The sequence below is a fragment of the Aquila chrysaetos genome, chromosome 11 (genome assembly GCF_900496995.4).
Source record: "Aquila chrysaetos chrysaetos chromosome 11, bAquChr1.4, whole genome shotgun sequence".
Lineage (NCBI taxonomy): Eukaryota > Metazoa > Chordata > Aves > Accipitriformes > Accipitridae > Aquila > Aquila chrysaetos.
Genome location: NC_044014.1, coordinates 5,917,135 through 5,944,289, shown reverse-complemented (window position 1 = coordinate 5,944,289; position 27,155 = coordinate 5,917,135). Strand labels below are relative to the sequence as shown.

Below are 27,155 nucleotides of genomic sequence, written 5' to 3'. Positions count from 1 at the left end.
GTTTCAATGCTCTCTGCTGGACCATCCTGGCTTAGCCTCAAGCCACGTCGGTGTTGGACCTCACTCAGCCTTTGGGCTCCCCTTCCCTGGTGACGAAGTTTGCCATCTTGTGGTCCCACGTGAGGAGGGGAGATGTCCCTCCATCACGATCACTCAAGTCTGCAACACAGAATCCGTGACCTGTTCTAAACGTTGGAATGGATGCTGAAGACGACTGCTCTTGGGAAGACCCTGATTATACACATTTCTCATTATATTTCTAGTAATTCAGGTAAATCCAGGTGAAGTTTGCAAGATGCAACAGCGTTCATAGCAAGCGCTTAGGCTGGCCACGCTTGGACGTGAACTTTGTGCTGCGAAACAAGAAAGTTCTTCTCTGTTACTTTCTACAGTTCTTGACCTCTCTTCTGCACCCACATTTTCCTGCCTCTCAGCGTACACTCCGAACGACCAGCTTCCTACGAAGCCCAGAACCAGCAGCACCATCACCAGCCTCTGGCTGAGCACCAGGTGCCAGAACTGCTTTCTGAGAAAATTGCACTTGAAGAGTGGCAGAGGGCGGAAGTTTTGGTTGGTTTTTTTTTTTTGAATACTCATTCAAATGTAGACAGAAGTGGGTTTCACACTCTAGGTAGTGCTTTAGCACAGATATCAAAGGAAACGTACATTTGAAACCAACTGCTGAAATGAAATTCTGTTGCTCAGTAATGCACATAATCCAATCTAATAGCAGAAACAATGCTGCAGATATAAACACTAACCAATACATGTACAATCACTTGTACATGCAGAATACATGAACAACTTAAGAGCAACTGTTTTGATTACCTCATTTGTGACAGTGATTAAAAATCCCTAAAAGTAGATATAATGTTAGACTTTCACAATCATCTTGTAAAAATGGTGAAGACTAACTTTATTCCAACTAATACACCGTCACGCTGAGTTCTTCACTCAGCTCAAGTTCTGACAGTATCAGTGTTTTTCTTTCATGAACAGTCAGAAATTTCAACATATTCATGCAACCTTTTAAAGAGCAACCTGAAAAAATAATCTTAATATTTTACATTTACAGAGCCGTTCAATAGTCAAAAGTGCTTAACAAACTATGATTTTTAATGTGGCTTTTTATGTTTAAATGGAACAACTGCTGTTGAAGCTGCACCATGGGAACGTTAGTAATCCAAAGATGACCTGATGACTTAAAATCCTGAAAACCTGTAAAACAAAGCCACCTCTGCATTTCAAGTCACACAGCAGTTCGTAGTGCAGCAAGAGGAGAGGATACCAACATGACGGTTGTAAGTGCAACCTTTTTTTTTTTTTTTTAATAGCCACAGAATTTCACATTTTACTGATTTGTCCACACTTTGGTAGTACCAGATCTCTCACCCTCTTACCTATCTCTACCCCGATACCATCCCTCAAAGTTTTTTCTCTCCCGCGTTGCAAGCCTCTGGGAAGACTCCTCACACCCTCTCACTCTTTTCTCTTCCCAGTCCTGACCTCCCCCAGCCTCAGCTCATTACAGTCACACACAACCCCCCATGCCCACCGCTCGAGTGCCATCTCCATCACTTCCACCTCTGCTACAGCTCTCCTAATCCTAGTTTAATCCCCAAAACCGCCAGCATGGTGGTCTCAGTCAGGATTCATCTCGCCCACCACGGGCAGCCACCCCATTGCAGCCACGGGGCTGTCCCACCTCTGCATCTCCTCCCACGCTCGGGGACAACATGAAGAAATGCAGGTGCAAACTCCTCATTAATAAGGGAGACATGATTAATAACCTTGTGTTTGCCTTTAATATGATCCATTCATCCAGTCTGTATCACAGTTCATTTGTGACTTTTCTATATTTGTGATAACTTAAGCTTTTATTTATTTATTTATTTTTAAGAGGATGTAACTTTACCAATCTACTGCCAATTAACACTGCCATTTTTTTCAGTAACAAAATTGTTAGAAACGACTGGATCAGGTCAAAAAGTCCCTCTTATTAGGCACAGACGTGGCTTTTGACACGTGCCAACTGCACATTTAACAAGGCAACAGCCTTGTTAGCATCTTCAGACAAGTCCTGCAAATTCCTACTTGCATTTCCACGACTAGGATACTGCACAAATTAGAAGGCATGATTAAAAATGATAATAGCAGAGCTGAAACAATATCCTGTTCATCATTCATCAAAAGAAAGAGAAATACCTGCCTTGGGGCTGTAATAAGACAGAAAGTGGGACAGGGAGACCAGTCCTCCCCCAGCAGACTCTGCAGGAAGCATTCCAAACATGACAAATTCACTGTTCACCCAGCAGATGAAGTAATGACACTAGTATTTGTCCATAAAATGTAATTTAGCCAGACTACTCCAATGAAATCAGAAGCTTTAACGCTATAAAACTAGGGGGTTGGAATATTTTTACCTTATTAAGAAAGGGGCGGTGGGGAGAACACAAGCTTTCGTTTTCCCTTAGCTGAACCATCACACTGTGGTCTTTGTTTTCAGGAGAGAACCGCACAGCCTCCAGCACTAAACAATTTGCGTAATTTCTTCTCGGATGCACACACCTTGCCGAAAGCCTAGCGCCAGGTGTAAAGTCCACGCTCGGGCTTATCAGTACATTAAAAAAAAATCTTCTTCCCTCGCGGCCTAACCAAATACCTGAGGGCAAGCATCAGCGTGGATTCCTTCATGCTTCCAGCCCCTGTCTCATCACGTCCCATGCCGCAAGCACTTGGGTGAAGACATCAAGCCAAAGCTTGTCCAGGTAAAGAGCCAGTCAACAACTACAAGCACATCTGCCAGAAATGCAAGTTTAGGCTTGGTCCTAATACCTACACTTAACTCCTGCCAGACATTACTGATGCAATGTCCAAGGCATGTATTTAGTTGGTGTCAGTTCCTTTTTCGTATGTAACCTGAATCCTAAAAATAATTCTTTGGAAATTAAGGAACATACTATAGTTAAGTCAAACTAATTCTGAACTTTATTTTGACAAAACAAGCCTCGGCAAAAAGTAAATAGCAGTGCATATGTTTTTAGGAATTAGGGAATGACAAAATGGAAACATGTCTTAAAAAAAATAATCTATGTGTCTGTGCCATGTTTGCAGCTAGGGACTCTGAGAGCACATGAAAATCCAAAAATAAAGCTGACTAGAAACGAAGGCAAAGTTTTGTATTCTGCCTAAACTAAGGAAAATCTAAACAGTGAAGTACCAATAGCAAAAAGTTGATTCCATTTTAATCAGATTTTTTTTTAATAATGCCCTGTAAAAAGCAAGACTAAAATTCATCATAAAACCCTCTAAAACCTCCCAGAGTTCAAAATAAAAGCGTTTTTCTGCATACTTGTCAGTAAAACCACTCATACATGAGATTTCTGGGGCACGAGCTTTAAACTAAGAGTCATTTAAAATGCTTCCTGGATGAGAAGTTATTCTCACGCTGCTTTCATATGAAAATACGAATACTGTTAAGGAACAACTGCGTGGTACTCTGCCACCTCTGGAGTTAACTCCTCAGCAATGAGAACCAAAAGCATAGCTATTAGGCAAATTAGAAACTGGTCAAAGTACAGCTAAACTGGCTGCAAAAGGACTTTTTAAAAAAAATATATTTGTGACAAGTTATGTGCCTTTTTTTAGTAAACAGCGGGGTCTTCTTATACATTCTTGGAAGATGTGTCTTGCTGTAGCAGCTGCTTATAAAACCCAGTAAATGAGGTAATGTGCCAAACTTCATCTGAAACCAAACCATCTTTTGTTTCCCTGGATGATGACTTTAAATAGGACAGAAATGGCTACCTGCACTAGGACTGTTCAAAGACTAACCTTTTTTTTTGCCGTTAAAATATAAATTCAATTAGTTACTTCCATGTTTAAACAGAACTGCCGCTGCTGAAATTGTACTCTAGCGATAATTGCAATCCAAGAGTGATCTAATTATATACAAGTCTCAGTGGCTGCATTCCCACGTTGCTTCCTACAACCCGGATTCACTACAATACAACTCATAAGTGAAAACCACATCGTTTTCATTCATTCTCCCTTAAGACTGCATGACTTTATATATGTTTAATGAGAATGGAGTTAGTCTATTAGTAAGCTTACTATAAAAATGCAAGTTTCTACCTACTGTTAAATACAAAAGAAGAGAAAGGCACTTCAGCTGCATGTAGAAAAACAGCTGATGGGCTAAACTGTACAAGGGAAAGAACATTCTTTTAATTAAGGTACTGGATTAGGATTCAAGTACCAGCTTTACTTTTTGGCTCTGCCACCAGCTTCCTGTGTGACCCAGGGCAAGAAATTTCATCACTCCACAGCTCGGTTTTTCATCTATAAAATGGACAGTGACATTTCCTTCTCCCGGCCTCTCCGCATTTCGGTTGTAAGCAATTACCGCGCGCTGGCACATTGCCTTGGACAATAAGTATCCGATATTAATTGAAGCCTCTGGGTAGTACTCCAATAAAAAGCTAAAATCAACCCGTCTCCCTTTCACGGGATCCTCACAGAGTTTTGTATCGCCACCATTTGCCGCTACCGCAATCTAACACATTTGTATCCCTGAGCAAAGCAGCCTGCTTAAGTCCTTGTTTTGAAATGGAGGAGGAGGAGAGAGGAAAAGGCAGTCGATTGGGGTGTCCCGAACATTTAAAGAATAACTTTGTCCAACACAGAACATCCTGGCCAACTCAAATGGACAATTCCCCACTAACACTGCCAATGTGCACAAGTATCCTGCGCAATATAGAGAGGCTGCCAATGACTTGCTGCTTTTTTCTTCAGTATTTTCTACTCCCATTGTAAAAAATTCAGTGCAATGGTTTTGCCAGGTTTGTAAATTTGAATGAGACCATCTGAGCTGAGTTGACTATTTTAAGAGGGTTCTTGCAAGTAATTACAAGGTAAAAACGAGAATACTTCACACCTACATTCTGACTGAAAACTACTCAGCCCTGCTGGCTCCAGGCTTTTAATTGTCAAAAGAATTCAAGGTTTGGAAAGTTATTGGCATCAAGTAATACTGGATATTCCTAACTAGCACTGTGTCATTATTTGGCAGGATTTTTGCTGGGATACCTCCCAAATCTGTGACATAATCAGAGGGTTCTCTACATTACACCATATAGTCAGATGCTCATGTTAGTGTAATACGTTACTGTGTTTAATACCATTTGCTATTACTTACACTTAATCAACTCTGGAACCAGTTAAACCATATAGGAAAAGCAATTTCAGAGGCTTTCAACTAACAGTTTTGCACACACAACTTGACCTAAAAATACAACCTGAAGTTTGAAAGATGCGGTCTACATATGCAATTGCTTCTAAACAAACATCCATAACCCTCCACAGCCCCGTGGGAACTGAAAATTCATATGAAAACAGAAAAAAAAAACCACAAAATTAATTTCTGTAGAACTGTCTTAACTAGAAAAACGGTCAGCATTTCCCCTTCTGGCCAGCCTTAATTTACTGCTTCAGCAATTTTATGCCCAACCTCCACAATTATTACAAGCTTTCAGCAACACAGAAATGGCTGAGCTCTCTAACATCAGTCCTCTTTTTACATTAAAGTCCCAATGCCGTATCTCTTGAGAGATGCACAGTAAATTCAACACTGGTATCTTCGGGTGCGCATTCCCATACGTATGCTTTCAAAGTAAACTAACAAATAGACCCTTTAACTGATCAAATTAAATGCAAAAAGGAAGTAAAACTATTAAGTACGCAGAACTCCAAAATGCAGGTCGTGACTTGCAAAAGTCACCTTTGGACTTCTGGTTTCATATCTCACAGGGCCCAAGCATCAGAAAATGCTGAATATCTGCCCAGGGAAAATCAGGGCTCCTTTGGGTGCCATCAGCTGGGTACGCAGCACCCCAAGTCACTAGTCACTTTTGAAAAACCTCATTATTTACTTTTCTGCCTCTCTATAGGAAAGGAATAGACATTTAAATAAATGACATAATCCTTATTACCATTCCATTCATTCATGCAGGTCACTATAATTTACTGCCAGGAAAAATAAACTTCTGCATAATATTCCTCAATGTAAGGCATTCAAAAGGCTCAAAGGGGGAGAGGAGGTGAGAGGCCTTCTGACAAATATTTGCTCAAGTGACCGCATCATCCACGAACACATTTGCTAGAAAAATGGGTGAAGAAATTTACAGTCAACACGAAACATGCCAGACTGGGACTGGGGTGGTAATGAGGAAAAGAAGCAGGGGACAGAGAAGGGAAGGGGAATTTTTAACCAGTTTTGTTTCAGCGAGGAAAACTCCCCATATTGCAAAACTGGCTTTTTCCTTCCGTGTAGCCTACTAAAAAAGACTTTTAAGCAAAACCAAAGTTGAGTCAATCTAGGCTCCCTAAAGGATTAAGAAAAAAAAAACCCAACCCAAAAAACCTCCAAGAATCCCATAACTCATCATCTCCTTACATTCTTCCTGGGCCAGGCTGTGTAAATTGAGCCTTGTTCCTGGCAAGCCCATGCGAGCAGCCCACGTCCTCCGACAAGGTGGTCAGCAGAGGACAGACACACGCAGAACACAATTGACTGCCGTCTCTGGCAGCCATTGCTGCTGCACTCTCCATAAACTTTGTTTAAACCAGCGTTCAGACGAAAATGGCTTTGCCAGTCGCTCGGTTCACCTCAACAACACCCATAGCTCACTCTACCGAGGATGACAAAATATTGCCACAGCAAAAAAAAAAAAAAAAAAAATCCTCACTGCTTTCAGTGTTGACTACCTACAACCAAGTACAGGTGAGTTGGGTGGTTCACAGAGTGGCTTTGAAGACTTAAAACACATTGGGGCTTGTGGTAAGGCTTCAGCCTGACAGCATCCCCATCACAAAATTATCTTTTTCCTCCTCTGCTCCATGAAGGTTAGCTCTCGCTGGCATTTTCACGGGGAATGTTTTCATTTCTTGCTGCCTGAGAAGCTGGTTCTTGTTTTCTTTTGGATTTGGGGGTTTCTGCAGGTTTAAGTGGTCCCAGACAAAATAAGGCACTACTTTTAAAGACCATCCGAAACAATGCGACGGATGCATTTTTGTTCATGTAAAAATTAATCAGGAAAGAGGGAAGTGAAAATTTTGTCACTGTTTTGGTCATACAAACCCAAACTCACAGTAAGATTCTCCACAGAAGATAGGTTGGGCTGTCAGTCACCAGCCAAAACCAGCTGACAATCATCAAATTCATTTTTGCTTTCAATACTGATTGATCAGAAGTTTTATTCACAGAGCTTTTGACGCTCCGATCGCCTCACAAGCCTGGAGAGAGCAAAGCCCACTCAAGACATATTTCAGAAACTGCAGCTCAGATCCCCAAAGGTACTACCAGCAGGTCCTACTGTAACAGTCAAACATTACTTTTGGACAGCAATGCCTTCAGAGTCAATAAAACTGCTCACACACATCCAGGCTAATCAGCAAGAGTAGGGGTGAATAGAACTGGTTCCTGAGATTTCAAGCCCTAATTTAGCTAAGCACTTAAATAAATACGTGTAAGCCTTATTAAAGTCAACAGGATTTTGGTATTATTAAGTTAACATTATTAAGCATGTGCTTAATAGTCCTGCTGAATCACAGCTTTGCTACTAGTAGGAATTCACACAGCTTTTTACAATTTGTCCTCAGGTAAAACGCTTCACCATTTTTGTCATCTGTGTTTCAGGGACTGCTCAGAGCCCACACAACAGGCTATGGTTGGACCTTCTGTTACACTGCTGTGAATGCAAAGTACCTTTCCTGAAGCTCCAGATCTGCACTAGCTTTACCAAAGTCAATATCTAATTTTTTAAAAAAAAAAAAAAAAAAAAAAAAATAATAATAGTAATTGTTTCAGCTATCGTAACAGCAACCTAGAGGATCACTTGACAGTTTTCATAACTGCAGTTATTAAAATTTGTGTTAGTATAATTGTACAAGTAATAATTCAATTTCAATACTAATGATTAAAATTACATCAGTATTTATTATTTGGTCGTCATGGTAAGCTTGTAGGTGTATCACAGCAACAAGAATCCACTTGCACACGTGGGTATTACACCTTTGCCAAGGCCTGGATAGATTAGTCCTACAGACACGAGTGAGACAGATGAATATATAAAGTTATGTAGCAATTGGTTATGTAGTGAAATCTCATCTTTAGACTACTGTGAAATCATCTTCAAAATCAATGCAAAATGTATCAGCTGAGTTCTAAATGTTTTCATAGAGAAACTCAATAATTAAAAACATTGTCTTTCACGTGACAGAGTTTTACTTACCAACAACGTCGAGATGGTACGTGTGATTGATGGATCCGTACTGGTTTTCCACTATGCACGTATAATTTCCTTTGTCAGACGGGACCACGCTCTCCATGATGAGACTCCAGTGCTGGTTGCGGACCTGTCGGGTTGTAACCAGAGAGGCTGGGAACTTCACTAGCATAGTTTCACTCTCTCCCCCTCCAAAAGAACTGTTTCCCGAATAGTTAACCTTTTGTAATCCACATTTAAAAGCCTCTTCCGTGCTTGTTTTGACAGTTCTGGACACTGAAATACTTTATGTATGCCTGATCCGGTACAGCACGGCTGCAGCAGTGAAAGCCTTCACGCATTCTGCTATAAATTTACCTCGTCCCCAATCTCAGCGCTGCAGACGTCGGTGCACACTCAATCCTACCAGGCTTACGAGGATGGCACCAATTAGCGGCAGTTGTCTTACCAGGCTTTACCTCTCAATCCACTCTAAAGCAAATTCACACCCTCAGGATATTTCCCATCTGTCTCCAAACAATCATCTGATAATATTAACTACCCACCAGCAATACGGGATGGATATGATCCCCTAACATCCAAGTCTCCGTCTTTCTCTAATAGCTCAATTACACAGCCCGTGTTTTGGAGAAACAAAGTAGAGAAGGGCAACGTTTGGGATCCCTCCCACAGACACACAGAGCGGCTGCACCTCTTGCTCCTCTGGGGTACCACAAGAAAGAAACGAAGATGCTGCCTCAAGGAAAATGCCTGAAGAAAATCCTCACGGAAACAGAGCATAAGGATATACATTTATTTCATACAATCCTTCTCGGATAAGAATGTATTGGAAGTGCTGATTCTGTTCCCAATTGAACTCAAAATGAGCGTTGGCATTGGTCTTGCAGAAAATAGGATCCAGCCCAATACTGGAAGGATATAGAGTCATCCGGTACACATATATATTTCCTGCATCATAAGTTGGCTCCCAAAATCACCTTTTGCTGGCTATCCACTAATCCCTTGTTTTAGCATTACACTTTTGACAAAGCGCTCAAAGATCTTAACATTATGTAGCTGTAATGTACAACTTTTAAATTGCAAAGTACGTATTTTAGCAAATGGACTAAAAATACAATCTGGTACAGTCATTTTAATCAGCCAAATGGAAAGTAGTAATTCAGTGCAGTATACCAGAAAAATTTATGGACCATTCAGTGACTCTTCCAGTAACTATACATTCTTAAAAGATCATTACAGCTATAGGTTTGAAATCCTGCTTCGTGCCTGACTGTTGTGTAGGTCCTTGTCCAGCAGGAAAAGGCTGTGCAGGGCTGCATCCCCGGTGCCAAGAGCTTAGCCCTCACACTTGCTGGAGATAAAAATGCCTTCACTTCAAAGCTTGGAAGAAGGGTCCTCTCTGTAAGAGGCTCCCGGCTTTCCTAGTCCCCCCAGGTAGTAATTAGCTAGATATTACTAATATTGTCCAGTTATGGCTTAATAATGTTAGCTAACGACTGGCCACGTGGGCTTTGAAAAACAAAGAAAATGTAGACGAGACTACAGCAGCAGGCGAAGGGCATGGATGCTAACCTAATGTCACAGAAACGTGACACAACCTCAAAATCTCCAGCCCAAACTTACAGCTCCTCTCCCCAGCCCCACCCCGATGGTATACGTCAAAACTATATATTGACCTTTTTTCCACACTATGAAGAGCTAAGAGACAAGTTTGTAAAGCTAGAAAGAGTTTATCAGTGTTATTTTATTGTCTCGTTATTCTGCTAAGCAACCTTGAAAGTCGAAATTTGGGTCAGGAAGAATTACTGTCATAAACCATTGGCAAATAACAAATACAACAGCTACATGTTTTGAATATTTCACTTCTTTATGAGCTATTTTGAGGTGTCTTGGTCAAAGTGACCTGAACTTTCTGCCATTACAAGTTACATCACATTTCTCAGAATCAGAGCGAGTGTTTTTAACCAATTTGACTGCAAAACAGGAGGAACAGATCATGGTTCCATGAAAGTTAAAACAAAATAAAAGTTGGTAACAAGCTGTAAGTAATTAATTTGATAGGAAAACACAAGAAATTGTTTAGCATTCAATAAGAAAACATAACCAACTTACAGCCACAAGTGGATATTCTGGATGGCAATATTAAAAAGTATTTGTGCAATTTCCCTTCTTGTAACTCCAATGAGAAGAGATAATATCTTTATAACGAAACAACAGCTTAAGCCTTTTCAGTTTAAGCTAAACAACTGCTGTAGAGGCCCAAAGCATTATGACACATCATCACACAACTGGATTTATGTCACGGATCTGGATTCAACTAGATTGAGCTTGTTGGCTTAGTGCTTTCTGGTTACAAGTGCAGCATTGCAAAGCCCAGAAAAACTCCCCTTTGCTGGGGACGACGACATCTTCTCCCGTTGAAGACTCCCAAATTGAACCTTTCATCCCCAGACACGCGACAATCCTGCCGCATCCCCGCGACCACGCAGCTTGCAACACCCTGGTTGTACAAGCTTTGTTGATGGGATACTCATTTGGGGGGAAAAAAAAAGCAAACAAACAAAAAAAAAAAAAACAAAACCCCCACCCTCGTGACTGAAGTTGCAAATCGATGGTCTCGCTGGTAATGCAGGTTAAAGCCATTAGGTCCCTCCTGGTTGCTGACTAAGGCCCTTCTAACTGAAGACACCGGTGCTACAGCTCTCCAAATATTCCCTTACAAGTTTCCCTGGGTAATACCAACTGGGTCCATTTAAGCTGTTTAAATAGGTGACTTGAGCTCGTCTGGCAGACAGAACGTATTAGGGAGCTCATGCAAACTAATCCACTAGGAAAAAACACGAGGGCAGCAGCAAGCTGCTGAAAGCTGGAGCATCCTCACCAGGCATACGGGGTCCAGAAAAGGACAAGCGTCCACAGCCAGAGATTCATCAGTTGTAGGAAACCTTTCCAGTTCTCCAACCTGACTAGCTCCTTGCTAGCTATTATCCTCTTATTTCTACTGCTTGATTCCCTGAAGCCCTAATTCATATCAAGTTCTTTCAAAATCCTGGAGAAAACCCACCCAGTCCCACCCACTCCATCACCCGGTCTTCAGGGTAGCCCTTCCAATTTGTCATCGCCTTTTCTTGACATAGAGAAATTCAGGGAACGACCGCATTCCAAGCATCCCGAATCACAGCTTGACCATTCAGACACTTCGTTGACACAGTTTAATAACTGCTTTTGCCCTCTTTTTTTTTTTTTTTAATTGCTTTGCAATACCTATTTTCATGTTTTATCTGTGCTTCATACCCAAAAATGGTACTTTATTGAGATAATAAATATAACCTCAACATGGTTTTTTCCTGACCAGGTATGGACACTTCTAGCAAGTTACTGAGGTGCTTTTTTCGGCCGTCTTCTCCATCAAATTTTTAACCAATTCTTCCAAACAGTCTCTCCAAACAATTCAATTTTTAAACTAAATTATCAATATCGAATGCATACAACCATACCCTTAAGATGTACCTTGGAGGTGGGAAGCCTTAACTGGTACCAAAATGCCAAGAAACATTGGTCAGAAATTTAGGAAAGACCAAGTAGTGTTTCATAGAAACATTTTGCTTTCGGAGTATCATATAAAAAATTGTGGACGGTTCTGTTTAATTTTAAAATACATGTTTTCAGTGAACAGATACACCATGAAAAGTTATCACTTATCAAAAAAAGGGGTCAATTTTGAATGAATTTCAAAAGAAAGAAGGATTAGAAACCAAAATATGATTCCCCACAAAATCAGCACAGTTCACACATATACTGATACTTCTCAGGCAGAGAGAACAAGTGCAGAATGTCTATACAAAAGCCATAGGTTTTTACAGTTCCTATAGAGTCAGAACTCTTTCTTTACTCTGTATTTACCTGGCTGAATTTAAATGTGTATAAGACAATCTGTAGTGATGAAGCTTATCAAAATGCATATGTGAAAACACACACCTGTTAATACTTAAACAGTAACAACTGATAGAAGTACATTTGCTTTCCGGGTGGTGTACAGAAAAGTAAAGGCTCCTGTGGTGTCTCATAGAGGACTTAGATTATTCACTCAAAGAAATTATAAAATGCCTTTAAATGCACAAGCAAGAGCTATCATCACTTTAGAGACAGATAAAAAAGACTAAAAAGGATTTAGACATTCAATAACTGATCCCCTTCTCCTCACTGTAGGAACTTTGCGCATACCTTGAGAAATCATAAAACGTTCGATTTTGAAATTCACCACCCAGAATTAGTCATGGTGGAGGAATTTCGCTCTGGAAGCTATCTTGGCTAGCACATACACCCTTCTGCTAGCCTGCCTGAGTGCAAATTGACTCAAGACATTCCCCAGTCTGAGGGACAAAGTGCTACAGGTCACTATCTGATTGTGATAAAGAGAATACAAAGAAGGGATTTCTTAGCTCAAGGCAGCAGGAGAGAGGTGGCTGGAGGATTACTGGAAAGCTTCACATTTTCCTTCCCTTTACTTTGTTCTTAAAGTCTTCAAAGGATGATTGCCTTTTCCGAAAGGGACGGATGGCGTTACATCAACTGGTGACAGCAGATATGGCCAAGTTTGGTTCCAGCTATTCTAGTTGCTCAAAGTATTATGAATATGAAGATCTCCAGCAGAAATGCTTTACATATAGCAATGCCCAGATTCAAGACAAGCTAGCGTACAAGAGTTATCATGAGTTGCTGTGGTATCTGGCTGAACACAGACCAACACGGAAAGACTCAGTCCTTTCTAAGGATTCCTTCATTACAAGTTTGTCGGTATAGAGGTGTCAAGAAAATACAATCCTCTCTTTATTCTGGAATAATTTTGAATAAGCCCACAGTGACCGCATCCTGCTCCTCTAACAAGGAGAGGACACAGCCTCCAGAAGCTCTGGAGGCCTCGTTCTTTAACACCCATTCACAGAAAACAAGCTTCCATCTTAAAAAGATGGTTATTCATAACACTGACAGAATCTAGAATATATAGAGATTTGGTAAGCAGAATGACAATGATAAGTAAGTGCTACCAGATCATTTAAAATTTGACGTATTTCTTAGCAACAAGAAAGTCTAAAATCCCCAGCTGTGTGTCCCCTCGTTTTTTTCCTTTAGACTGAAAAGATGTAAGAAGTTATGATTTAGAATTATAGGTATATACTTCACTTATCCAGCTGGCTTTAGAAACAGGCATCTGTGGTTTCTTCCCAGAGTACCTACATACCTAGGAAATTGTATACGTTTAATACACATGAGCAAAAATTTAATTTGTGCCACTTAATGGGCACAAGTCTAAATGAGCTCACCCAGATCCCTAACACAGGCTAGCAGTGGCAGCACGGAGCCCCACATGGGCTGATTTACCCTGCCAGAGATCACCCTCCCAAGCCAGAGATCAGGTATCTCCATCCTGCCTTGCAAGACGCACATTTTCCTTCACGGTTTTCAAGAGTGATATCTGCATTTCCCCTTCGTGAGATGTAAAGTGTTCAAATAATGTCTCAGTTAGTACCGAAACAGTTACTATTATTTTCCAAGACAGGATTAGTTTGGGTGTTTTTTTTTTTTTTTAATTGGCTTTTTGTTGTTTTTAAAAAAGCTCCGAGAAAGGTGAAAATCACTGAATTGTAGCCAATTCGTTAACGCTCCATAGCGTTATGAAAGGCGGAAGGTGTTGCCAGGTGTACACTCATAAGCAACAGTAATTTATGGTGTAAGCAAACATAGATGGAAAAGTCTACTTAGATAATTAGCGTTCATGCGGGGAGATTTTCTGGGCTTCGCTCTCTGCTAACACAAATGTTGGAAAAATTGACACTTTGTACAGTAAATCTAGCTAGAGAGGAAAGGAGACTACGGCTTGTCCTCCTCTGCACTGGAAAACATATTTTTTTTTTTTGTACCAAGCAGGATCTGAGTCAACAGCACATGAAGAAACACACACCCTGGCTCCATCGGGGCATCGCAAAATGCTGCACCCCGAAATTACTGCAATCGCTGGGGTAAGGCAGCGGCGCAGTACGGGGGGAGGCAGCCCCCAGGACTCGGTCTTGAGCTTACTGCATCGTCTGGCAGAGTCAGTTAACTTCGGTCTTAATTACCATTACAAATTGCTCTGAGCTCCTCAGCAGAAGTTCTAGGCTGGGGCTTACAACCGTGACGCACGGTAACTAACTCGGAAACTTCTCATTTTTGGAGAGAAGCTGCCGAGGCGTGGGGTACACGAGGCAGCCACTGACAGCAGGTCCGCCGAAGAGGTTAAGGTCACTCAAAAACGCAGGGCAGGACGGCAAGGGTAGTGCTCGAACAGCAATTTGCCATCAAAGTCACGCACTCCCATTCCCTGGGAGGAGCGGGATAAGATGACCGAATCCTGACTTCTGACCTGACCTAGGCAGATACCGGGAGGTTAAAGGTCCATGTGCTAACCCACAGAGATAGCTGGCCTCCCTAAAACTCTCTCTTAATCAGTAACCACCAATTTAGAATGAAACATCTAATCTGAAGCTGTTTAAAATTCAAACAAACCCTTGTAAGTAATTGCTGCTACTTTCCCTCAAATTCTGCTTCCCATTTCAGTTTCACAGACCATAAACTCTATAGAAAATAATAACTTTTGACTTCCAACCCTTCCTTTATTAAACTGCTTACAATCACCGGAGTGGATGGTCATGTTTTTAACAATGCAGCTGAAAACGAATAGAGCAAATAATCTTACTCTGCTTTGCAAAGTCAGTCTTTTCCAAATAAATCTCTATAAATAATCCTTAGTTGCACTGCTATGGTACAAGCTTGAATTTGAGTTTAAAAAAAAAAAAAAAAATTACAGAATTAGTGCTCAGTAACCGCCAAAGAAACCTCCCACCCTTCCCCAGAAGAAAACAATTACTTTTTTTGCTTCTACATTCAATCCAAGGCCATTAAAAGATTTTCTGTTGACTTCAGCAAGTTGGGTTTTTTTACAGCCTTCTGGTCAAGAACAGAAATTGCAAAATCACATCATGAGATCTTACCTTATATCCGCCAATACGATGCTCTTGTTTAAACTCTTTCCCATTTTTCAGCCATCGCATGGTTGGTGTTGGGTTTCCCATCGCTGGACAACGAAACTTAACGGTGTTCGCCGCTGGCACTGCGTGTAGCCTTTTCTCCATTTTGTCCGTATGTGTCCAATAAGGTGCCCCTGTTTCAAAAAGATACATCCAGAAATATCAGTACTTGGAAACCGAGCTCCCTTTCCAGCCGCGTCCACAGACATAAAGCACTGCACGTATTCGTTTTAAGCGTGGGTTAAAAGGAGTACACGACTGGAAATCATATGTCACAAGTGTTGGCCAGAGTTTTGCAAATGGCTCAGTCTGCAGCTTTGAGTATATAATTTATGACAAAATTCCAATAATTAACCACAGATATCCTTTTTTTTGTGTACATCAAGTAAGACGGAGGGACCAAGTTTCCAGCAGACTCAGGTGATCAGACACTTTGAACCTCAAGTTGAGTAACTGTGAGTGCTCAGTAAACTGTGAATTCTTGGACCTTGGCTGTGAAGCTGGACAGACCAAGTCAGAAGACCTGTTGGAAGCATCAGCCTTAACTTTTCCACATGTGTTAGAAGGGGGATAAACCACCTACCTGCCTGGCAGCACGCTAAAACTTACAGAGTGCCACAGCAAGGTGAACTGTGCTGTTACTGTCATAGAAACCACTAAAATATATTTACAAATGGAATATATTTCTGAAATCTTAACCAAAGAGGAAGAAGCCAAATGAGTAAATGCGGATCAGCAAAACTCAGCAATAGCATTTATCATTCTGCAGGGAATTCCCACTCTTGTGAGCCTGTCGAAGCCCAAACGTTCAGTGATGCCCAACACCGTGGCACAAAAGGAGAGTGTCTCTCTCAGCCTGTATTTACTGAAGTGACCACTTTTGCCGGCTCCTGGCAAGGCTCTCCTGGCTCCCACTCGCTCCTTGCCGTGCCCTGGCCCAGCCCGTGCCCACACAAGGAGCACGAGGAAAACCCCTTTCTCGTCCAGGTTCGCAATCATTTGTCACGTACCAGTACAGGAAACACAGCAGAACAAAACATACAGCTACCCATCTGTTTTTACCCTCCCAGAAATAAATTTGGATAGATAGATCCATATACAAGGTTATCCCATGCTCTGGATCCATGGACCACTTTGGCTACGTTGCACAGCATCTTCATGGCATCGCTTCAGTTGTCTCACCAAACAGTTTTTTTAAAAAGTTAAAGATTCTAGATCTGTTTAATAGTAGGAAACATTAATTTCTTTTACAATGGAGTTTTCCTGAAGCAAATCAGATTAGTGTGGAATTTTTAGGACTAGAGGGGTCCAGAAAAATAACTCTATTTCTCTCAGCCCTGTTTCATTTCCTTCATTAGCAGCCTAACACTCCACTATAAATAAACTCTTCCGTTCCTCAAATATTTATAGCAGTTCTTACAATCAGTGCAAACTCAGAAATCCTGCTACCCCCCTCTTTAAATAAAAATACAGCTGGATAGAAAATACAGGAATAAATCCTTTAACAACGTCTCTCCCAGTATAAAGAAAACATTCTGAAAGCAAGTCTTATAATGATGCTAAGAACGATAAGTGATTTTTTTTTTTTTTTGCCCGAAGTGGCAATTAGTGTTAAAATTAATGAAGTAGAAAAGCAAAGCAAATTTGTGCATGTAATCAAAATAGAAAATCAGGTAACTATTGAAAATTTAACTGCAACACGAAGAAATTGTTACACGGACTAAAGTGAATTAGGGATGCAAAGAAAATCACTGTTAACATTATTTGCTAAAACCAGGATCACATTAAAACAACAGAAGACTTTAAACAAAGCCAACCAAAGGAATTAACTACTACACGCAAAGACCAAATTACATTACAAGTATGCCAGGCAAAGGCGGAATTACATGTTGGTACTGATACATTAAAAGGGTATTTTCTCTGGACCACTAAACATCTTCCACAAGGCAATGTAAGGAAGGTGACCACTACCGGGCTCTACCCACAATTCCCACAAAGTCAAAGCAAACCGTGGCAGGTCAAAGCCAGTCAACCATCCGAACCAGTTATATCGGCATCTCAGACAGAGGTGAGTGCCGAGATTTGACCCCCAACGGGCAACGCCAACCCAGCAACTTTGCAGCCGGCACGGTGACTTCTCATCACATCCATCACAAGCACCTTCTCGCACGTCTAGAGCATTAAAACCTTGGACGCAGTTACTGGCAAGCACAACCTCTGAACCACAGGATCCACAGCTCGCCCACGGCAACGCTGCTCTGCAGGGCCCAGGCTGGATGGACCGACCTCGGGAGAAGCTCCCATCAGGGTTCAGCCCAGGACCAGGGCATCCGAGTCGGTCAGGATCCAGCCACCAACAGTTCCCCAAACAAGGCTCCTTCAACGCAGCCAGGTTTCTACTGCATTGTAGTGCAGTTCATCCTCTGGTTTTCTTGCGTATAACCCCCCCCCTTCCATCAACTCTCACCCTTTAAAAAACTCTGCTCCTGGAAGAGAAGTGCTCCAAGAAGACTCGTATACAACAAATGCACAGGGAGGAAAAAGTTTGCTCTATGGAAGAGGTGGGAGCAGAGAAGAGGACGGGAGGATGCAGGCAGGAATGAAGAGAAGCAGCTCAGTTCTGTGCCACGGAGAAAGGAGACTCCTCAGGCTGGGAGAAAGGACTCTGCTTGGAAAGCTTTCCCTCGCACGACCCTCAGCGTAACCTGCAACGCTCCTGAATCACAGGGGAGCTCGAAGAAAAACATGCGGACATCACATGTTGAAAACACCGTCTGAAAACACTTCAAGACATCCTACCGTTTTTCACTAGGTAGTAGCAACGTATATTGGCAGCTCCTCAGGATGTTTAAGGGAAAAGAAAAAAAGGCAGCAACACCCACAAACCGTAACACTCGCCCTCATTTTGTGCTTTCATACAGCGACTGATCCAATTAACGCACAGCATTTATAAAGAGAAATTGAATTATCGTAACTTAAAAGCACCTTTTACTATTTCTGTTTGTCTTGAGAGGAACAAATCCAGACTCACTAAAACCAGTAACGAACGCAGTTAACGAGTATACACCATCAAGCGCCGAGTCCTCTTACGGACCGCGTCCATCGCATCCCATCTATGCTAACAGGACAGGTGGAAGTAGGTAGCACCACTGTTAAAGTTCACAGTAACAACAGGGCAGACTCTGGCGCGTAGCGGTAATGAGCAGCAGGGGAACGGGTGGGAATTCCTGATTGCTTTTAGAGCTCTCATTAGTGAAGAAAATATCCTGCTGACCCACACTGCACTCCACTGCAAATACATTACATCTAATCAGGCAAATCTCCTGCATGTGAAATTGAAATTAGGCAGCCCAGGGGACCACTTCACTTCAGGACTCCTCAATTTTTATTTGGACTTATCTAACACAAAAAAATACAAAAGTAGTCAACTCCAAGCCTGCCAGACAAGCACCTCAAGCAGGCAACAGTGCACCTGAAATGGCCACATCAACCCCCTCCCCCTCCAAGGTATTCAGTACTATTGTATTTGACCTTTAATTAAAAAACACTTCTAGGCAACATCCAATTTTTGCTGCTCCCTTGAGTGGGTTTCCACTCTACAGGATTTGATGAATTTGAACCTTGTTTCATCCTTTCTGAAATTCTTCAAGGCATGAAAAGAACAGCATGTGGATTACATTTAGATACTTTTTGTTCCTGGTGCCAATTTACCATTGCTTGGCCCAGAAGAAATTGTTTAAAGGGTGATAAGGAAAAAAAGTCACAAAGCTTCCAGTCGCCCGACTAGAATTCAAGGCAGAATCGCAGCATCTTCAGGGCTACCCAGGGGTCCAGAATAAATTACTGTTGGTGGACCTCAGAGCAACGAGCACAACAGCTGCTGCCTTGCCAGCCCCAAGTCAGGATTATGGAAATCCCTTAAGTTAGGGCTACCTCTCAAAATCATGATGAGGATGAGGCAAGAAGGACCAACAATCTATTCTCTGCCGGTAGGAACTGATGACGATCAGCCCTTGGCTTTGTCAAAGAAGTCCCAGGTCAACATCCTTGGAGCAGGTCCTCCAGAACCAAGCTAAGGCACCTCTTTAGGGCCACAAAGGGAAAAACTGAGCTGCCAACAAAGCCATTTTGTGGAGAGAGGGGACTATTTTACGGTGGAACCAATCCTGCACCTTCCCCACAAGCATTAATCCCTTCAACAAAAGCTGGAAGTAATAAAAAGCTATTCAGGATGCAGTCTGGAACAAATCTACCACAGTGTTTTTTCAGACAGTTAAAATATCTGTCAAGCTAAAAAGGACACCAAACGCAGAGTGAAATCTGCTATGCATGCCTTTTACTTAAAAATACACACAGGGCAAATGGTCAAATGCACACATGTACGTGCAAGTGCCCTCCTCTCCCGAGGACGAGTTGCTCCTCACAGCTACGGAGCCACTTACAGCCTCCGCTGACTTCAAGAGCAGTTGTATTTTCTGGGCAGCCTTGAAAATTACACTAGATTTCCTCAACAGCCTCTCTGCCTGCATCTGAAAACCCTGGCCTCTGAAAAATACATTTGTAACAGAGGCAAAGAAAATAAAAAAGCTTAAAAGAATACTTACCATCGTAAATAAAACAGCTCTAAAAGGTTTGCTTTAGTTTTAAATATGCAGGAATGAGAATGCCAAGGTTCAGTTTCCTGTGGAAGGCACTACAGCCATTTCCTGCCTCATCACATCATAATTAACATGCCAGGACAGCTGGACTTTATCAGAATTGTTTCATCAAAAAGCAACAACCTTTGAAGACTATAGCCTTTTGTTTCCATCGGTAAAGGCATAACCAGGCCAATTTCCATCGCTTATCCTTAATGATCGCAGCTGTAATTTGTATGTAAATTATCAGTTAAATTGTTTTAGATCTGCAAAGCTCAAACCATGGTTCAGGAAACACTTAAAGACTTCTCTTAAAGCAACCGGGGACTCTTGTGAGGTCCTGGACTTCCCCAGGCTCTGCCCAATGTAGGCAGGAGAAGGCAGAAAAGGGCATTTGACCATTACGCACCACTGCCTGCCACATGGCAGGCTCAGGGAGGACTTGGACGACTCCTCAACTCCTCATTCACTTTTCAATGTCTTGCAAGAGTTTCTTCAATTAGATGCGGCCTTTTGGACACGCTATAAAATCTAGAAGGGGAATGGCAAATGATACCGATGGGAAGGCTTAGGAGAGGCTGGATGCGCAAGCTTCAGCGGTTTGCAGAAGCACCATACCAATTCCCACCCCTAACTTTCGCGCAGCTCCGATCTTGCCAAATCACAACCCTCTTTCAGCAGCGTTGTATTAATCCAACTGAGTTACTATGACGCAACTTTCCACTGAAAACAGACTACTTGCAGGGACGCGGTGCCACCGTCGCTCTCCCGGTTCCAGCTCTCCCCGTCGAGCGCTCAGACGTCGGGAGGAAGGCTGCGCTGCTCCCTGCGCCTGCCTGCAGCGTGCAAGAAGCCCCAGCAGTTTGCGGGCACCTTGTAAAGAGCAATCTCGTGAGGACTTGTTTGTGCAAGGCTCTGCTCAGGAGCAATCTGCCTTCTTGCAGTTTCCTCCCTTCTACGCTGCAAGAGTTTGCGCTCAACCCGCGATCCGAGGTGTTTAAACGTTCGCGCTCTAGAGGCATCTTTCATTTTGAGCAGGGAAAGTGTGACTGACCCCCGCTGAAGTACACACCCCATCCCTGGCAGACGGAAATTGTCAATGGCCTTTCACCAGCTCCTGAATCAAGATTGATTAAGAGTAGCTTAAAACGATAGCTCACGTTACAAGAACATCAGTAGTGTTACAGAAGACACCACTGGGTAGCTCTCCCTGTTGCGTGAAAGGGCAGGAATAGTTACCACGACATTACAGAGCACAGTTGCCTTGAGATCAGGTCCTTTTCTTTTTTTCCCTCACTATATGCCCTTCCAAAATCCATTTGTGCTCACAGGGAATCTCCAAAGCCATCAGCACGGATTAGAAGCACAACTGTCTTCGCTAACACACCAAAAAGATTGCAAGCCCTTTTCTGACCGACACCAATAAAGCTCTAAGGTGACAACAGGCATAGCGATGTTTCCTAAAAGGAATTTCTATCCATGAGTCCTTTTCAGGGGAATGCTAACATTGCCTGGGTTGGTGGGTTTTGCCTAGACAACTTCTTTTAAAAGCAGTGTCCCTTTTCCAAACTCGCCAATTATCTTTGCCACCGCATTCCTTTGTCAGAGCAGCCTCCAGCTGCTTAATCTCAGCCACTTCAAGCTGCACCTGTGAATCAGACCCAGTTAATCACACTAACAGATGGCAGGGGCCAAACAGGCAGCTAAGAACTTATATCATTTTAAATAGCATCTAATGTTTCACAGCTTCAGACCAGGGGCAGTCGTATACAACAGTAACTAACGAGGGGAGCTGAAGTCAGGCTCGTACTTTATCATCTGAACAAGTGTTTCAAGCATACAGTATAGCCGCCAATTACTAATCAGGCCGAGGAGCAAATATACTACCTTGCTACTGCCTTCAGTAACTAGCTGACATCTCCCATGAAGGATTTCTGTGTTCTGCCTGTTATTGACTTTACAAAGCATGAGCGATAGCAAAGTAGCAGTCACCGCAGGGATTTTGCAACAGTGCATAGGGGCATAAGGAACCAATACGAATTTTACTTTTTTTTTTTTTCTTAGCAACTGCTCTATTTAGAGCCTATTAATAGCCTTCCAAATTCTCTAAAGGGACCGAAGTTTAACATTCGGATAGGTTTAAGACTCTTTTAGCCCATTTTCATCATGCATAAGTAACATAAAATGTGGGTTTAGTGCTGGATTGCTTTCATTGCGACAAACCTTGAGGTCCTTTACAGACAAAAGAACCTCATTGTCTCCAAACTTATTCTCCCCAGGGAGATTTCTGCCAAGATTAAGGATTGAAGGATTTGCCTTATACAACTTAATTTTATTTTTAAAGTTTCCATACCACCTTTTAACAAAGTGAGCTGGATCTTTGTTTCTTCTGCTAGATTTCAGCTCAGGTTCAGGGAAAGTTAGTTCATCTGTGAGAGTCTAAACCAGACAAAGACTGAACTTCAATTTAAGAGGAAAGGAAACTGCAGAAGAGCTAGCAAGAAGGGAGAAAGAAAGTACAGACCAGTAAAGCGTGTTTAGAAGAATATTAGTTTATTTTTCTTTTTCTTTTCCAATTGATGAACTATGTGAAACAGAAAATGGAAAAGGACAAAGATACCACTATTTGACAGCCCATGCAGTTAACAATCAAGAAGCTCTGAAGGCAGGAGTGCGAAAGACGGGACATTATTTTCCACGTGGATCTTGCTAGTGACTTCTGGCAGTTCGCTGTTACTTACTCATCTGGTTGCTGTCATTCACAAAGTCCTCGGACCCATCATTGTCGTCTTCATCGTCCCCAGAGGAAAGAGCATCTGCACATTAAAAATAATCAAGTCTTTAAACCAGCCTATTTTGCAGATGAATAAACCAATATGCTACATCTTAAGATTATCGATCAAGGAGAACAGATGTTATGTTAGTTGTGCAGAAGCTACGGAAAAAGAAAATCCAGCCACAAAATGTGTTTTATTCTTATAAAATGCTACACAAAACTAGCTAATAATCCTGAAACGCTACAAAGTTTCCAAAGGGAGGTTGCTAACTCCAAAAATCTCTTTCTACTTACAATTTTTATTTTTCTTAAAGACATTCAGTTGAGCAGAACTGAGTGTCTCCAGAACAATTTATCTCTAAACTTAAAGGATGTAGGACACCCCTCTTCCTCTTCTGATGCAGGGGGAAAAAAAACCTTGTATTCGTTCTATGGCTTTATCATCATCACAGTGACTCTGTATAATTCAATCCTGTCATAGTGGCATAAAACAGAGAGCTATTCAGCAGCTGTTAATCACTACAGATCCCATGAAGTAAAAGGAGTATATACAAACCGAGTCCATTTCAGGGTCAGGACAAGGAGGAAAATACCTGAAATAACTACAGAACTCAGCTCAACTCGCTGTGCCCAAGTGGACTGTTTCACGTTATATCATAATATGCCTTTATATCACATTTTACAGCTTCTACATGCAAAAACCTACGTTTAACTCACCTGTAACATTTACAATGAAGTACAGAGTATCACTGTCTAGGGTCCTAACAGCAGTGCAAGCATAGAGGCCCGAATCTCTGGGTGTAGCATCCTTAATTTGTAAGTACTCCCCAATAATCACTGTCCTATTGTCGGGCCCCAAAGGGACCCCATCCTTAGTCCAACTGATCATGACGGCGTCTTTCAATTGACAGCGCAACTCAAGCGGTTCTCCTGGAAGTGCTGAATATACATCTGGCTGAGAGATTTGGTATTTGGTTGGTGGCTCTGCGAAGGTGGAAGGAAAGGAGGAAAAAGAAGAAAGAGAAGGGAAAGGAGAGAATTTCCAACAAAAGTCAGTGAAGGCCCTTTTCATCCACAGAAATCAAGTTATGTTCAATAAAAAAGTTTCATCCAGATTAGCCCAGCAATCTGTCCCGTAAAACTGAACCACATGCAGGTATGGGATAGGCTTTATTTTCAAGTTAACCACAAACAAAGCTCATTCCCTGTTGATCAGTGTCTCAGCACATGCCTTCTCCTGAGTGCCACACAAAGGCACAACCCTTCTCGCCGGTCACAGCGAGACGACTCTGGGGAGATGAGTGCTGCTGAACCCGAGGGCTTCAAAGAATTTGGAGGAGGCAGGAGGAGTTCAAAAAACAAATTCAGCCTTATATCTTAGCATTTGGGTCTACGATTCAAACGAATATTTATCTTTCCCCATCTGATTTTATAAGTTGCTTTTTTACAAAAAAAAAAAACTGAAAAGAGCTGTGTCGGAAGAAAAGGATGGCCAAAAAAACCCTTCACTAGCTAAGCTAATAAACATGAGTTCCTTTACACAGCATATATGATGTCCTTTATTTTTCTCCCTGCAGCCTTCCCAAAGTCTCTACATTTGCCTTCTACACTGCCAACTCCGCTCCCAGTGACAGTAACTTTTTCCTTTAATTTTTTTTGCCTCGTTTCTTATTTCACAGCCTCTCCTGAGCAGAATACAGCAGAACCCCGGGAACACAAGCAAAGCTTTCAACGTCACAGTGTACACAGAAGTTCAAAACCAAATAGCTCTTCCATCGGTTCCCTTTTGTAACCAAATAACGAGAAGAATGTCAAACCACAGTCTTTTTTCCAAAAAAGCATCCTTGGAAAACTACATCTGCCTATCGTTACTAGAGCTTCATCACCCCCTTCGGAGGCTGGCTCTCAGCAGAGGGAAGGGAACCGCAGCCCTGGGCACTCAGGACCATCTCCCCCGGGGCAGCGGGATGGCTCGGCACACCTATGACGCACTCCAGCCGTGCCAGATATAGGGACTGCTTCTGTAACTGGTTTCTCCCTACAACCACAATATCCCTCTCCCCACGAGCCTCTTGGCCTCGCCAAGGCCGGCACGACCGGTAAATAAAGGAAAGGAGCAAACAGAAGATGCCTTCATGCTCACGAGGAGGGTCGCATCGCGCAGGCAGCTGCTCCCCGGCGCGCAGCCCGGCACGCATCCTTCCCCGCACCAACCGTGCACCACTGCGTGTGCGTATAAATCAACCACACTCCTCTTTCTGTTTGTTGGGGAGACTGAGGGAATATTAAAATAGGTGACTCCTCAGTGTCCACTCTCGCTTCTAAGAACACCGAAACCCTGAAACCCGCGTTCCTCGTCCTCGGGGCATGGCGTTGTCGTTTCTTGTATCACACTTTCAACAGAGAAGTCTGAAACAAGCATCACATCGGAGCTGGCCTGCGGACAGGAGTTTGGAAATGCTGAAGCTCTGTCAGTAGTTTAGTTTTAGGTGGTCCCGTGAGGAGCAGGGAGTTGGACTCGATGATCCCTACGGCTCCCTTCCAACTCGACATAGTCTACGACTCTATGAGTGCCAGGAGTGGCCACCACAGTGGGACACTCACGCATTTAAATATTGGGTTGTACTGATGCACTTGAAAATAGCGTGCCCAATTTCTCCTCCCACTCATCCTGGAATCATGTAATTTCAGGGAGTTCAGTGGGAGTTTGCCCAAAGGAAAGGGAGAACAGACCCAGGGATGTGGTCCTTGCAAAACAAGCAAAGCTTCTCCTGGTTTTTTCCCTAGGGCAAACATGTTTTTTCAAACAACAGATTTGACATATGCGTCACACCAAGATGATGGCCAGAAAAAGTACATAAAACCATTTAAACAAGACCAGTTACGGAGACTGTAAAGATTCTTGGATTTAGATTTTATAACAAGGCATGCAAAGTTCCGTCTCAAAGTCTAGGGCAAGCTACAATACAGCTTTATACTCCTTATAAACTAATTCAGTCTTGCTGATACAGTCACGAAACCACAGATCTGCAATGCAGGTGTTTCACTGAGTACTACACTATGCTGTTAGAAATCTAATTTCCAGAAGGAGCATGGGCTGCTTTCTACATGTATTTTGCAACATTAATGAGTATATTTGAGTCTGCTTGAGATTTTTTTAAATTCAGATTCCACTGTCAAATTAAAAAAAAAAAAAAAAAAAAAAGGCAGCTGAAGCCAGCTAGCTAATTTACTTTGAAGTTTTAAGACTTCTTTGTAACGCTCTACCTGCAAAGAAAATTTCTTTTACAGAGTTTACACTGTGCCAACAATGTAGTGGAGTCTAAAAATGCCTTTGTTTAAACTTTTTAAAAGCTGCCATGGGTGAAAATAACTCAACCCTCCTTTAAGTGCATTAGAGGCTTTTGCTGAAGAGCCCCAGGACACGCACAGGATGGTCACACAGGTTGCAGCGTCCTCCTAGGCAGATCGGTTGTTCACATACAATTACAAGGAAAATAATTTTCTGCCTCCCATCCTTGATTTCATCTCTTTTTAAACTACTACCCCCAAATTTACACTGAGTCTTTCAACACAAATCCAAATCCAAACTCAAGAGCAGTAATTTATTTCAAAATTTAAAAAGAAAATTCCTTTTACAAGGAAAATTACTAGTATACTGAAGAAAAACAAGTTTCAAATAGGTATTAGCATTTGGTAAATATTATCCTCCTCCTTTTCTTTCTCTCTAGAGTATCAGGGAAGATACAGCACAAAGTGTTGTCATGAAATAATGAAGTCATGTTTGGAAATAGTGAGTTATTTCAGGTAAGCCTTTGTGTTGCCAAACTAGAATGTAGCAGCACTTAAGACTGTCACTTTTTATAATGTTTGCCTATAAACTTTTTCCAGTGTGGGTTTGAAATGGTGCCCAAAAGCAAACAGAGAACAGGTGGGATTCTGAGGCAGGAGTCCGCCCAACAGCTTCACTGCAAAAATCAACCAGTTCAAACTGTTAAAAAATTCCCACCAGCACATAAACAACCTAAGCTGCAAAGTTAACTCTCTCTCCAGGACACTGCACAAGGATTTTTACACCGCTCTGAAGTTTAGGGACTAATTCTGAACTCATGTGCTCAAATCAATGGCTCCCCCGAGGCTGACATCAGGATTATTTCCCCGCTTCCACGTCTTTTGAGCATACCAGAGAAATAACGCTGCAAGTTCGCTCGGCCCTCGCTTGCACCCATCCTCCGGCGTTTTCAGCAGCATCCTCCTGAATTTTCCCTTAGTGAAAAGAGCTAGACGGGAGAAGGAGGAGACAGCCCTGCAGAGCCTGCACCACCAAGCAAGACTCGATGATCTGGTATCACCTCCGCGCTCCTCCAGCCCTCTCCGAAGCTCTGCCTTG

General features: G+C 42.3%; 1 protein-coding gene across 11 annotated transcripts in view; it reads right to left on the bottom strand.

Annotated features, from left to right (window-relative positions):
• FGFR2 (fibroblast growth factor receptor 2) overlaps positions 1–27,155 on the bottom strand; it is an 86,518-nt gene that overhangs the window by 42,399 nt on the left and 16,964 nt on the right. For 6 of the 11 annotated variants that reach the window (XM_030030287.1, XM_030030289.1, XM_030030285.2 and 3 more), the window contains exons 3-6: positions 23,483–23,749; positions 22,731–22,805; positions 15,317–15,486; positions 8,292–8,415 (exon numbers count right to left, since the gene is read on the bottom strand). In XM_030030287.1, coding sequence (XP_029886147.1) covers positions 8,292–8,415; positions 15,317–15,486; positions 22,731–22,805; positions 23,483–23,749 — 636 coding nt within the window. The remainder of the gene's footprint in view (positions 1–8,291; positions 8,416–15,316; positions 15,487–22,730; positions 22,806–23,482; positions 23,750–27,155) is intronic. The other 5 variants (XM_030030292.2, XM_030030295.2, XM_030030293.2 and 2 more) reach the window with 2 other exon arrangements.